Source organism: Pistacia vera, unplaced genomic scaffold, assembly GCF_008641045.1.
Source record: "Pistacia vera cultivar Batoury unplaced genomic scaffold, PisVer_v2 Contig591, whole genome shotgun sequence".
Classification (NCBI taxonomy): domain Eukaryota; kingdom Viridiplantae; phylum Streptophyta; class Magnoliopsida; order Sapindales; family Anacardiaceae; genus Pistacia; species Pistacia vera.
In genome coordinates, this window is record NW_022196436.1 from 605,989 (window position 1) to 618,673 (window position 12,685).

The 12,685-nt window shown below is 34.1% G+C and overlaps 2 protein-coding genes across 5 annotated transcripts; one reads left to right on the forward strand and one right to left on the reverse strand.

Moving 5' to 3' along the window:
- Positions 1–1,484: 1,484 nt before the first annotated feature.
- LOC116109948 lies at positions 1,485–7,042 on the forward strand. Of its 3 annotated transcripts, XM_031396185.1 has the most exons (13): positions 1,485–1,547; positions 2,104–2,339; positions 2,806–2,985; positions 3,134–3,244; positions 3,420–3,755; positions 3,841–4,017; positions 4,140–4,424; positions 4,573–4,695; positions 4,786–4,983; positions 5,425–5,678; positions 5,756–5,960; positions 6,108–6,413; positions 6,506–7,042. In XM_031396185.1, exons 2-13 carry the CDS (start codon positions 2,151–2,153, stop codon positions 6,815–6,817), a joined length of 2,676 nt encoding a protein of 891 aa, XP_031252045.1. In that variant the 5' UTR covers positions 1,485–1,547; positions 2,104–2,150; the 3' UTR covers positions 6,818–7,042. The 3 variants fall into 3 exon arrangements, with proteins under 3 accessions (XP_031252045.1, XP_031252044.1, XP_031252046.1); XM_031396184.1 differs by lacking the exon at positions 1,485–1,547 and having other exon boundaries at positions 1,760–2,339; XM_031396186.1 differs by lacking the exon at positions 1,485–1,547 and having other exon boundaries at positions 2,261–2,339; positions 2,770–2,985; positions 6,506–6,989.
- Positions 7,043–7,912: 870 nt separating this feature from the next.
- Positions 7,913–9,500, reverse strand: LOC116109947 (histidine-containing phosphotransfer protein 1). Of its 2 annotated transcripts, none has more exons than XM_031396182.1 (7): positions 9,384–9,500; positions 9,179–9,269; positions 8,946–9,076; positions 8,774–8,842; positions 8,412–8,483; positions 8,246–8,318; positions 7,913–8,151 (listed from the first exon to the last, which is right to left on the reverse strand). In XM_031396182.1, the coding sequence occupies exons 2-7, from the start codon at positions 9,236–9,238 to the stop codon at positions 8,092–8,094; spliced, it is 465 nt and encodes a 154-aa protein (XP_031252042.1). In that variant the 5' UTR covers positions 9,239–9,269; positions 9,384–9,500; the 3' UTR covers positions 7,913–8,091. The 2 variants fall into 2 exon arrangements, with proteins under 2 accessions (XP_031252042.1, XP_031252043.1); XM_031396183.1 differs by lacking the exon at positions 9,384–9,500 and adding an exon at positions 9,354–9,367.
- Positions 9,501–12,685: the final 3,185 nt, after the last annotated feature.

Below are 12,685 nucleotides of genomic sequence, written 5' to 3' on the forward strand. Positions count from 1 at the left end.
TTAAATAATTAAATAAAGCATATATGACTTATTGTTCATTTGGATGATTGAGAAAGATATTAATATCCATTCGATTATTGTAATTAAGTTGTCAAATATAATCACTCAATTGTACTTTGACTTTTTGATTTTCTTCCTCCACTTAATTTGTAACTTCCAATTCATCGACATCGGGAGTCCAAATTTTGCAATGTTTAAAACATTTGGCAATTACTATGCAGCAATTACATTTACAATTCCATCAAAGACACTTATATTTGCTAGTTCCAAGACATGATATTTACCTTATGTGTTATATGACTGCAAAGTGTGAAAACTATAAGAGTGAGCATACAGAACGCGTAGAATACAGGAGAGAGTCGAGGGTTCTTGGGGTTACGATTTCTATTTCCTCCATTCTATTTTGTGTAATTCATAATTTGTAAGGTGAGTGAGCTCTGTGATACTAAGTGTATATACTATTTTCTTTGTTAGTGCAAAGAGAATTCAAAGTTGAACTCAACGATGAACACAAGGTTAGTTTACACCCTTATTGTCTTGTTCTTACTGTTTTAATTCTGATTATTGTGTGTTTGAACCTTGTATTGTTGGAGCCAAAATTGAGTGCATAGTGGAGATAGATACCACTTTTGTAATTAAGATAAACAGTTGTAATTACAACCTTGTTAATAATTTAAAAATAGTTATTAAAATGTGCGAATCCAAATGTAAAAAGATTGATCAATCTGTGGACAACACAATCTTCTCGATTTGCCATCATAAGATTACAAAGATGATTTTATTTGGGGATTAATCTAAACACAGACAACTTGTTTTATTTCCCTGCCCTGGTCTGGTATTTTTGGTCAATCATATCTATGCATGGATCCCACACTTATATATTAACTCTATACTTTCTTTATTGTTTACTTATAAAAAAATATATTAAATCTAAATCTAGAATATATAAGTTATGGAACATGCATGATCAATCCAATAAAGTGTGAATAGTATTTTTAATCCAATATTTTCTCTTTTTAATATAAGCAATCACAGACCATACAGTTTCAAGATGAAGTAGTTGCAGGTTGCTGCTGAATTTTGTCAGAAACAAAAGTCAGAGATAAACAATAGAAAATAATGATCAATTAGAGGAAAGATTAATCATCAACAGAAGTCAAAGCACGCCAAGAAAAATAAACGATTGTACAAAGCACTTAAATTTTTTCTTTTTTCACACTTGATGGCTGTGTGCTTGTAGTGGGAGACCCAACAAAATATAATCCCATTAAGTAATATGCATCTGATAGTGTTGATTCATTGTGGTTGATTACAATGGATGGATTGTTTCTAATCCACAAGGGTTTCTATCTCAAAGTTAATTTGTTGATGTAGTTGACATTGTAATACTGCCGCAGTTCTGCTTTCTTTTAACCACAATTTATGGACTGGGGCATTTGTCTTTTTGTATCTAAATTCAGTATATTTCAGGAAGTGATTCTCAGACTTTTAGAAGTGCTTTCAGATAGCTCAAAACGCCGGCTTTCCTCATCTATTTGTGAAGAAAGGTACTCAATTATCTAAAAATTTAAGCAGCAATAATAATAAACGTCAAAACATGTCATTTTTCAGTATTAAACAAGCAATGACATAAAAAGTGGTATAAACCAAAGGCTAGATGACTTAAACAACTTTGACCAGTGCCCACAAGGCCTATAACAGCAACTATGATTCTTCAAAATCATTCAACATTTATATATATATATTACTTTATCTCGCTCTCCAAATCTTTTCTAATATTTAAGTCCAAGAATCTTTATCCTGTACTTGTAACATTGCATCTTACTTGTTTCATCTTCTTCTTCTTCTGTACTGAGGGTTTTAACTGTGCTTTTACCTTCGTGATCACGTGCTTTATTCCATATATGTGTGTGTGTGTGTGTGTGTGTGTGTGTGTATCAGTTTAATGATTTCATTTGTTATATATAAGAAGGTTCTTTATTCTGCAGTTTCCTTTTCTATCTCTTTATGTTCTGTCTTTTACACTTTGAGTTATGATTCCTGTGATTCAGGAATGAGTTGATGATCATAGCATTTATTTTGGCTTGGCTTTCTTTTTTATAGTTTGGAGGGACAAGCTTTCTGGGTTGTGATTTGAGCAGAGTTTAGAAATGTTGTGGCAAAACAATTCCTGGTTGGCTATAACATTGATCATAGGAATTTTTGTTGTGCTTGGAGATGATTTCTATACTGTGGAGGGTAAGCCATATCGAATTCTTATGGATACAGACGTTGATACCGATGATTTCTTCGGTCTCTTGTACCTCTTGAAGCTTAACCGATCAGAATTCAAACTGGAGGTGAATAAACTCTCTCTATTAATGCTCTAATTATTGTAACAATTCTTGTTTCAAACTTATAATGTAACCCAGTTGTGCCGGCAACAAGCTTATGTCACCAAAAAATGATCAAACACTTTTGAAAATTTTAAACGTTTCAGCTTTTGGATGGATTTTTATGAAAGTTTTCAGTTCCACTCATTTTAGTCTTGTAGCAATGAGTGAAGGCCAATCTTCTTTTATAATCTTTTTTCCTCAAGTTAATGCTGGATTAGTAATTACTTGATTACTATTTACTTTTGGTTTAGGTAGACTGTAATTATTGTGACTTCAATATCTTGCCAATATTTACTGTTAAGAATCTTGCCTTTTGAGGACTCGGTCATAATTTGTGGACTCAAGCCATTCAATGCTAATGTAGTTCAATGGAGAAATGCTTACCAAAAAGCAGCTCTCCCACATGCCATGACTTTTAGTAACATCGCAGGCAATCACCATCAACACAAATGCATGGACTAATGCTGGTCACGCGGTGAATCATATCTATGACATTCTTTACATGATGGACCGCGACGATATTTCAGTCGGAGTGGGAGGAGAAGGTGGAATTTTAGAAGATGGAACCATACTTTCAGATGTTGGTGGATATCTTCCAATTATTGATCAGGTTGTTTACTTGATTGGATAGCCTCTTAGCATACATGATGAATTTGCACTTGCATTGGGAAATGAAAGGACTTAATTGCCTGATTCTGAAACTCTTGTTCTGTTTCTTAAAATGTGCCCGTTTGTTTCTTGTCAAATGTTTATAACAGGGCAATACAACAGCAGGATATTGCAGATACAGACAGGCTATTCCTGTAGGTCTTAGAGGAAGATTAGATATTGATTCTAATTTCGGCATACGAAAAAGATTCCTTCCCCAGGTATAAAATTATAGACTTTTCAGAGCGAAAATTAATATTCTATGCTTCTTGCGCTTAATTGAATGGTTTTCAATTGAATTCCAGGAAAATTTGTATCTGAAAATCTGTCACTTGTCTTTTGCATCAACATAACTACATCTGTACATTTAGATGATAATTTTGTTAATGACAATAGGGCAGCAGGAGCTATTTGCCTCTTCGACAACATACCGCACAGCAAGTGTTGATTGATAAAGTATCTGCAGGTCCTATTACTATAATAATGACAGGAGCTCATACAAATATTGCTATTTTCCTAATGAAGAACCCCCATTTGAGGAAAAATATTGAGCATATTTATGTTATGGGTGGTGGTGTGAGGTACAGAAATCCAACGGGTTGTTGCCCAAAAAATGCCAGCACTTCTTGCCAGCCTCGACAGTGTGGTGACCCTGGAAATTTGAACACTGGCTACACCAGTAACCCTTATGCAGAGTTCAATATTTTTGGAGATCCTTTTGCTGCATATCAGGTAATCAGAAAATCGGTTAACAAGTGGCAATTTATTTCCATTACTGGTGTCTGAAGAGACTAGAAATGGCTTGGATTTGCTGCAGGTGTTTCATTCTGGTATTCCGGTCACCCTTGTCCCTCTAGATGCTACGAATACTATCCCCATAAGTGAGAAATTCTATGAAGTTTTTGAGCAAAGCCAGAGTACTTATGAGGCACAATATTGCTTCCAGTCCTTGAAAATGGTTCGTGATACTTGGTTTGATGATCGATTCTACATGGTAATTTGTTGCTCGCTTTCAAGTTGCATTGATTGATTTTTCATCTGAATCCTGTAATGTTTATACAACTTGCATTTACTTTTAGAGCAATATTGGATTGTGACTTAACCAATCTTTTGCAGAGTTACTTCATGTGGGACTCCTTTACATCGGGTGTGGCAGTCTCAATTATGCGTAATTCACACAAAAATAATGGACAGAATGAATTTGCAGAAATGGAGTACATGAATGTAACTGTTGTTACTTCAAATAAACCTTATGGGATATCTGATGGATCGAATCCTTTCTTCGATCGGCGTATAGTTCCCAAGTTCAATCTAAAGAAAGGTGGAGTTCATAGTGGTCATGTTCAAACAGGACTTCGAGATCCATTTTGCATTGTCAAGAATGGCAAAGGGAAATGCAAGGTGATCTTTCTCCCATTTGTGGTAGCATAACCAACAATTTTTAAGCAGTTGCAACAAAGAGTTTTCATGTTTGAGTCCTCTTTTTCAACTTATTTGATTTTGACATGGTAAAAAATGAATTCAAGTCTATTTCTGAACAATCAAATAGGATGGATACACAGAGGAGGTAAATAGCTGTGATGCTGTGCGCATTCTTGTTGCTACCAAGGCAAAACCTAGTCAAGATGCTGGAAGCAAACTTAACAGAGAATTTTACAAAAGTTTCCTGGATGTAAGTTTATTCAATCAGTTTTTCTTCAAAAGTTGGATATGATATAATCTTACTAACAATTTTTCTTTTTTGTGTATTTTGTCTGATAAGGTTCTAAATCACTCTCAACACAGTGGAAGGTTCAATTTTACAACACAATTCCCCTATTACAAACAAGTCTTTTACAAACCAAAGTTTGGTGCCAAAAAGCTGGGGAAGCCTGTTGTCTTTGACATGGACATGAGTGCTGGAGATTTCCTAGCTCTATTCTATCTCCTAAAAGTTCCTGTGGAAGTTATCAATCTCAAGGTACGTGGCTGACCACTTTTTCTGTCTTCACTGACTGACCCCTAAGATTAGTTATGCTATTACTGACTTCATAAAAGTTATTTTTCTTGTTAAAGAGAAGAACCGAAGGACTATTGCTCTAGTGGATCTTAAGTATCTAACATTAATCAATTTACTTTCCTTTGATTTCATTTCATCTAATCAATCCAAGTAGAAAGCTAAATGTGGTTGATGATAATCAGATTGATGCATGACTAGATATTCTGTCAAAATATAAAACATGAATGGTATCTTAGGCAAATTCTTTAGAATCAAGAGCATTCATTTTCCCAGAAATGTTTTATCTAAGTGTTTGCATCTGGAAAATGAGAACATGTTTCTTACCAGTAATATATGACATAAAAGAGGTTTCCCCTGAATGACAATGGAATTGATGGGCTTGGTCTTTGCCCTTTCATCCAGGCAATAATAGTAAGTCCAACTGGCTGGGCAAATGCTGCAACGATTGATGCAGTTTATGATCTACTGCATATGATGGGTCGCGACGACATTACAGTTGGCCTAGGAGATGTATTTGCAATGAATCAATCTGATCCACATGTCACTAGCGTTGGAGACTGCAAGTATGCTAAAGCCATCCCAAAAGGAAGTGGTGGATTTCTAGACTCAGACACTCTATATGGGCTCGCTCGTGATATGCCGCGTAGTCCTAGAAGGTATATACACTCTACATTTCTCTTCTATGAATCTTTGTGTTTGATAATTTGGTACTAAATTTTGAGCTTTGTTCAAGGTATACAGCAGAGAACTCTGTAAAATATGGAGCTCCTCGGGATACTGATCACCCAGAACTTAGACAACCTCTAGCATTGGAAATTTGGGATTCCATAGCACAAACTCTTGATCCGGGGTCCAAGATTACCATATTGACCAATGGACCCCTGACTAATTTAGCCAATATTATTTCATCAAGGGAAAATTCGACCTCTCTAATTCAGGTATGCAGATGTCCCCTGCTCCCTGCTAATGAAGCATGGTATTTTGTTGATAAGACATTAAAGTAAAAGTTCATCTAACCATTTCTTGACATCAAGTATGAAAATGGGATGCATAGCATTAACTAGTGATGTCAAATCTGTTTGCAGGATGTGTATGTTGTTGGAGGACACATCAGCCTTGATTACAAAGACACAGGAAATGTCTTTAGCATTCCTTCCAATAAATATGCAGAATTCAATATGTTTCTTGACCCTTTGGCTGCAAACAGAGTCTTCAACTCCGCCCTAAACATCACACTCATTCCACTTGGCATTCAGCGTAAAGTCAGTTCATTTCCTAGTGTCCTCAGAAGTCTGCACCTTGCAAACAGGACACCTGAAACTGGGTTTGCTCGGCATTTGCTGTCAAGGCTATATCGTCTGCAACGAACCCATCATCGATACAGTCACATGGTAAATCTTCTTGTTTTAAGTTCAATTATGTATAGTACTGATCTTGTAGACTCCTACATTATATACTATGACTTAATATAATTCTTCTACAGGATACATTCTTAGGGGAAATTCTTGGTGCAGTAGTGTTGGCTCATGATTATTCATCTCTGAACCCAATTTTTAAAGTAAAATCAATCAGGGTTTTTGCTGAAGGTGTTGAATCCAAAGATGGGCAAATTTTGGTTGACAGGAAGCAAGGAAAACTTGTGAAAGTATTGGATAATTTGGACCCAATGGCTTACTATAACATATTTGCATATAGACTTGGTAACAAAAAGCAGAGTGCTGTGATAGCAAGCTTTGATGAACAAAGAAGAATTTGGAGAACCAAACCAAAAAATAAAACAGGGATTTTAACTTAGAGGTTTTGGGTTAATTATTCTCTGAAAACAGGAATTGATTTTCTTTCTTCAAATAGAGCAGTTTCAATTGTAATATTTGCTAAGATTCTTCTTCCAAATAGAAACTCTCACAACACCAAGTTCCCAAATGCCAAAAAGAAGTACTCATATAAAGTCATACATCAGCATTTTACATGAACATGTTTAATTATTTCTTTATCTGATGCAATGAAATGCTTTACTAAATTCCAGGCCTGATACATAGAACTTGGTGCCATCATTAATAATCCAATAAATTAATTGATCTTTTTTTATTGGAAACTTTAATTGCCAGAGCTTTCACACACTGTAATGTAAATTTTCTGGGGCAAACTATTCACTTGGTCAAAGATGCTTAATTAGTGTGCATAATTAAGTTGATTAGATGGTTTGAAGAACCTTTGAAGATTCACCTCGCCTAATCCTAATCCTAATCCTAAACCTTTCACATTTCTTTTTCTTCTTTTATCATTGTTTGCTGGGCTGTCAAGCAAGTGGTTTCCTTTTGTTCTTGAGTCTTGACAAAACCAAACTTTGATCAGCATGAAAATTTGCCAAATTTTTTAATGACAAGACTGATTACTGAAGATGGGGCAGGGATGCTCCCACTAATTTCCAAGTTTTTGTGAATCCCTTGGCACAACAGAGAGACAGTCCCAACCAATTGAGATTGACCTGATTTCCCAAGTCCCCAAAATTGCAGAAGACTTTGCTGTCTAATTCATTTTATTTATTAAACCAAGAAAGAAATTACGAACCATGCATCTCCATTTCTTTATTATCTTGGCCACCACAAATGCCAACTATAAACTCCCATGCTTGTACTGAACTAAATCTTTTTTGTTATTTGGTTGCTGTGTAGCCTATTTTCATGGGATTTGTTCCCAGTAATGAAAATGGTAAGCAAAACTTTGTATTTTCTGATACAAAATTAAAGCAGGACACCCTGCACAAATTAATGTGAAACGAGTTGGTCTTCTGCATAATTTTTTTCTGAATATATATTTTAGATAGTGCATGAAATACTTGACTTAAGGAAATGAAAATAAAAAAGGATGTGGTCATAGAAGAGAAATATGATAATAGAACGTGGAAACAGATGGAAATCTCTCCCATTTTTTTTAAAGAAAATATTCATACAAACCACAGGCTGATTACTTAAGAGTCTTAAAGAAGAAGCAATAGTAGGGGATTACAAAAGCTACTCTACAGTAATCCCACCAAATTTACTTGCTTTCCATTCGATTTGATGAACTTTAAAAACTTAATTCCAGAATGGGAATTGATCCTCCAGCTGCCACAATCTGTTGTTCCATCTGCAAACCACCAATAATTTCATTTAAAAAAACAATATATTTAATGAAATACAGAATAAGTAAAATAATTCAACCAAAAATCTACTGTACTCACCCTGAACAGAGTCTCAAGCTTGTTCTTCACAAGGTAGTACTCTTGTTTCACTTGTTGCAAACACCTCAGGCACCTGTAAATCAATCCAACAATCTTTTCATGGCTTCATGCAGTCTCCAGATTTAATTCTAAAAACAAAGAAAAAACTAGACGAAAAGATACTCACGCTTCAATGTTCTGTTCCTCACAGAAGTTGCGGAAAGCAATGCAACCATTTTTAACTCTCGATGCTCCTATGCTGTTGAACACAGTAATTGATTTCTTGTTAACAGAAAATATTGAACCAAAGAGGTTAAAGAAACGATTTTACATTTAAATTTTAGTTGTTCTGTCTCAGATCTGAACTAAGTTTATTGTCAATAATATTTCTTTTATTTTCTTTGGTGGGGTTTGAAGAATGTATTGGATACTAGATATGTAGGATCAAATGGCTCCACAACACAGATCAGAAACAAAAACAGAAAATTTTGTCTTGTGTTTTATTTGGATAAAGAAAAGAAGGGAACTTGTTGTTTTAGTTGTATGTACCTTGAACTGCTACCCTTCCACTGATGAACATGGGAATCAACCGTTTTGAAGTCCACATTTGGCTGATCTCTATGCAACCAAATATAAAAAACAAAGCAAAAGATTGGTTAGAATCAGATAAGACTGTTAGAATCAACCATAACCAGAAGTAAAATCAAAAGAGAGAGCTTACAGAGCCCTGGTGAGATCATTGAGAAGCCTCTCAGAATCTTCAAAAAAGAGAGAGACCACTTCAACAACAAAATCTGGATTGCTTTCATCTTGCAGCTGCTGAAGCTGTAAAAACTGACCATCCAAAACACCCTTCTCTCCCAAAAACAAAACAAACAACACTAAATCAAAACCAACACAACAAAACAAACCAAAAATCCGATAGCATATTTTATATTCTTGTGGTTTATTTACCTCCATGAACAAGGACTTAGTGTAGTCCAGCAGCCTTCTCTGCATCTGACCCACATCCATGCCTTAGCTTTTGTTCTGTTACTCTTCTTCCCTACACACAAATACACACTACTTTTAAAGCTATGAGCCAATAAAGCAGGTGGGTTAAAAATGGGAGATCTTGTGGAATAATTACACAATGAAAGGGGGTATAAATGCTTGCAACCTTGAAAGGGATTTGATGAATTTAATGCGTAGAGCAGATGAAAAATCCAAAGATTTGTCGCTTTGGTGGTGTACTTTTTTACTAGCTATTTTTTTGAGTCTACTTCTACTGCACCTTTCTTCTTCTTATCTTTCTCTGGATTTGTGCTTCTCTCTTTTCTTTTCTCTGTCAGAGAATCACTCTGCCATTTACATCATTTATTAAGCATTTAAGCTTCTAAAATAGGACCCCTACCATCTTTTTCGCTCTCTCTCCACCACCTTTTCAACTTACAATACTTTTANCAAAACCAACACAACAAAACAAACCAAAAATCCGATAGCATATTTTATATTCTAGTGGTTTATTTACCTCCATGAACAAGGACTTAGTGTAGTCCAGCAGCCTTCTCTGCATCTGACCCACATCCATGCCTTAGCTTTTGTTCTGTTACTCTTCTTCCCTACACACAAATACACACTACTTTTAAAGCTATGAGCCAATAAAGCCGGTGGGTTAAAAATTGGAGATCTTGTGGAATAATTACACAATGAAAAGGGGGTATAAATGCTTGCAACCTTGAAAGTGATTTGATGAATTTAATGCGTAGAGCAGATGAAAAATCCAAAGATTTGTCGCTTTGGTGGTGTACTTTTTTACTAGCTATTTTTTTGAGTCTACTTCTACTGCACCTTTCTTCTTATCTTTCTCTGGATTTGTGCTTCTCTCTTTTCTTTTCTCTGTCAGAGAATCACCCTGCCATTTACGTCATTTATTAAGCATTTAAGCTTCTAAAATAGGACCCCTGCCATCTTTTTCGCTCTCTCTCCACCACCTTTTCAACTTACAATACTTTTAAGTTTTATCCATCATTTTTTTTTTTTTTTGGCTGTAAACTTATCCTTTTTTAAACTCTGTTACCATAATAGTCTTTTATTAATATAATAATTCATCTTTTTAAGTTTGTATGCTCTTCATATATCTACCATTACAGTTAAAGAGTACTTGTTCTCTTTTCCTCTCCCACCTTTTTTTTTTTTTTTAATAACCAGGATGTTTAAGTTATTTTATGTGTATCTTAAATAGTTCATCAGAACTTTATAATTATTAATTGAGTAAAAATTCTAATAACGATTCCTATTAGTAATCAAAGAGAGACTTGAATTCAAGACCTCTTGAATAATATACTTAAGAGTCCTTATCGAACAACTCGATCATCCAAAGATAATTTCTCCTTCTATTCTTTCTCAAGAATCTACTGACCCTCTAGTCATATGAAAATGTTTGAACAACCTCCTAATTATTTATTTAAAACAGTTTAAGAATATTGATTATATATAACATTTTGCATAAAAGTAAAAAAAATTAAAATGATTTTAGACTACGTAAAAATAATTACAAATTTTAATATTTTTTCTATTAAAGATAATTAAAAATTTCTAATTTCAGCGAATTTCATGTAAGGATGAAGAATAGAAACAAGGGTCAGTTTCTGAATACATGAAAATTTTATGGAAAAGCTTAAACACTAGTAAAGCTATAATTTTTCACATAAATCTGTAAATGTTTTTGATGAAATAGGTAGCTATAGGTTCTCTTCTCAAGATCTGAATTCAGGTAAACTTGTTGGGGCATGCATCAGCATCACTGTTAATCAGATAAGATTAAAAGAAAAGTCTTGGTCCGTCCGTCCTTCCTTCCTGACTGTGTCACCTACAAAAGAAGAAGAAAAAAAATAAAGAATGGTCCAGTAAAGTGTAAACAAGATAATTAAACCAAAGTTACTATCATTAATCAGTCTTTTCCATTTCCAAAAATATAGAGCTGTCACCACTTTGCTTATGGAATATTTACAAGTCTTTTCCTTATATATCTTTATTTATTTAGTTATTTCCTTTTTCTGATTGGTTTTCTATTCTTGGAAATTTTGTTGGGATGGCAAATCAAGATAATATAACAAAAAAACAATCCTTATCATTGACACTACAGCCACTAAGGTGTATATGATTCTTAAGTTTTGTGGTCACTCACTTTTATTTTAATTTTTTGTTTAGTTGAATGATTTGAGACCCCTTTATGGGGAACCAATGGAAGGCTGTTTTCAATTATCTTTTGAAACCATTATGGATGGCTCGGTGATAAAAAAGCAAAAGGGTCTAATAAGTTTATGAATTCGAGTCCTTTTAGACATTAATAAAAGTAACCACTGAAATGATTTGCCTAATCGTTCATTTCAAGGTGTCAAAAGATTAGTTAAAGTATGTATAAACTGACCCAAACATTCCGTTCATCCAAAAAATATTGGATGACAAGAGTAATGTTATACTTACATCACTCTTTTACATAATTTTCATTACATCATGATGTGGCATATGACCAACCACACAAATTTTTAATTATTTTAAATTTTTAGTATTATAATAGAATTTGTGTGATTGTAGCATATGTCATATTATGATGTTTACAAAATAGTATAAAAAAATGGTATAAATATAGTATTACTCGGATGATAATATGGAATTTAAGAATGTTCTAAGAGTCCTTGATAATAATAATAATGAATGGGGTTTTGAGATAAAGAGTTAAAGTAGCTGGGTTGTTGAATAATCCCAACTATCCAAAAGGCAAGGCATGATTGCTGATTTGAGGCTTTTTGATATATATGGATTATTTCTTACCAGTATTTTTCTGCGAGCATATTTCTTGAACTCTGCACGTTTACAGTTAATTTTATAATATTATTCATGGTTGAAAGAATCTTGCAATGCCACAACCAATCTGAATACAGCTAATCTTGATTTTTAATTAATGGGGGATTAATGGACACAGAAGGGACAGCTGGATGAAAAGATACGACGCCTTTGAGAAACCCTTCTTTCTTTTAAGGTAAAAAAAATGGCTCCGTGGACTTTGGCCGGTTTGGCCTCTGGTTCTTTTTTTATTAAGCATAAGCAAGGAGAGAGATTGAGATTCGTTATCATTTTCTGTATTATAAAAAATATGTTTTGATTTCATTTGTAGGTGAAATGAGGTGTATGGCTGTTATTCTTCTCTTTAATTATTCGTATATATCATCATGCAAAGATTGGTTTCATCATCTTTCAGTAGAACCATTAATTATTCTTCTCTTTGGTAACCAATATTTAGCCAATTTGATGAAAGTGTCTATTCAGTAATATAATAATAATATATTCTCAGAAGAAAACCAGTCGTGAAAATGGTCAGTCCAACCTAAAAGATGTTATCAATGTTTCAAACCAAATTGATAGCTGGTATTTGTTTTTCATTGACTGTCAATAACCTTTGCTTTAAAGTTACTGAGA

Coding starts and splice junctions, on each gene's coding strand:
- LOC116109948 (XM_031396185.1), top strand. CDS start 2,151: ATGTTGTGGCAAAACAATTCCTGGTTGGCTATAACATTGATCATAGGA. Junction 4,425..4,572: donor ATGGCAAAGGGAAATGCAAG/GTGATCTTTCTC, acceptor ACAATCAAATAG/GATGGATACACAGAGGAGGT. Junction 6,414..6,505: donor ATCATCGATACAGTCACATG/GTAAATCTTCTT, acceptor ATTCTTCTACAG/GATACATTCTTAGGGGAAAT.
- LOC116109947 (XM_031396182.1), bottom strand. CDS start 9,238: ATGGATGTGGGTCAGATGCAGAGAAGGCTGCTGGACTACACTAAGTCC. Junction 9,077..9,178: donor CTAAGTCCTTGTTCATGGAG/GTAAATAAACCA, acceptor TTGGGAGAGAAG/GGTGTTTTGGATGGTCAGTT. Junction 8,319..8,411: donor GAGGAACAGAACATTGAAGC/GTGAGTATCTTT, acceptor ATTGATTTACAG/GTGCCTGAGGTGTTTGCAAC.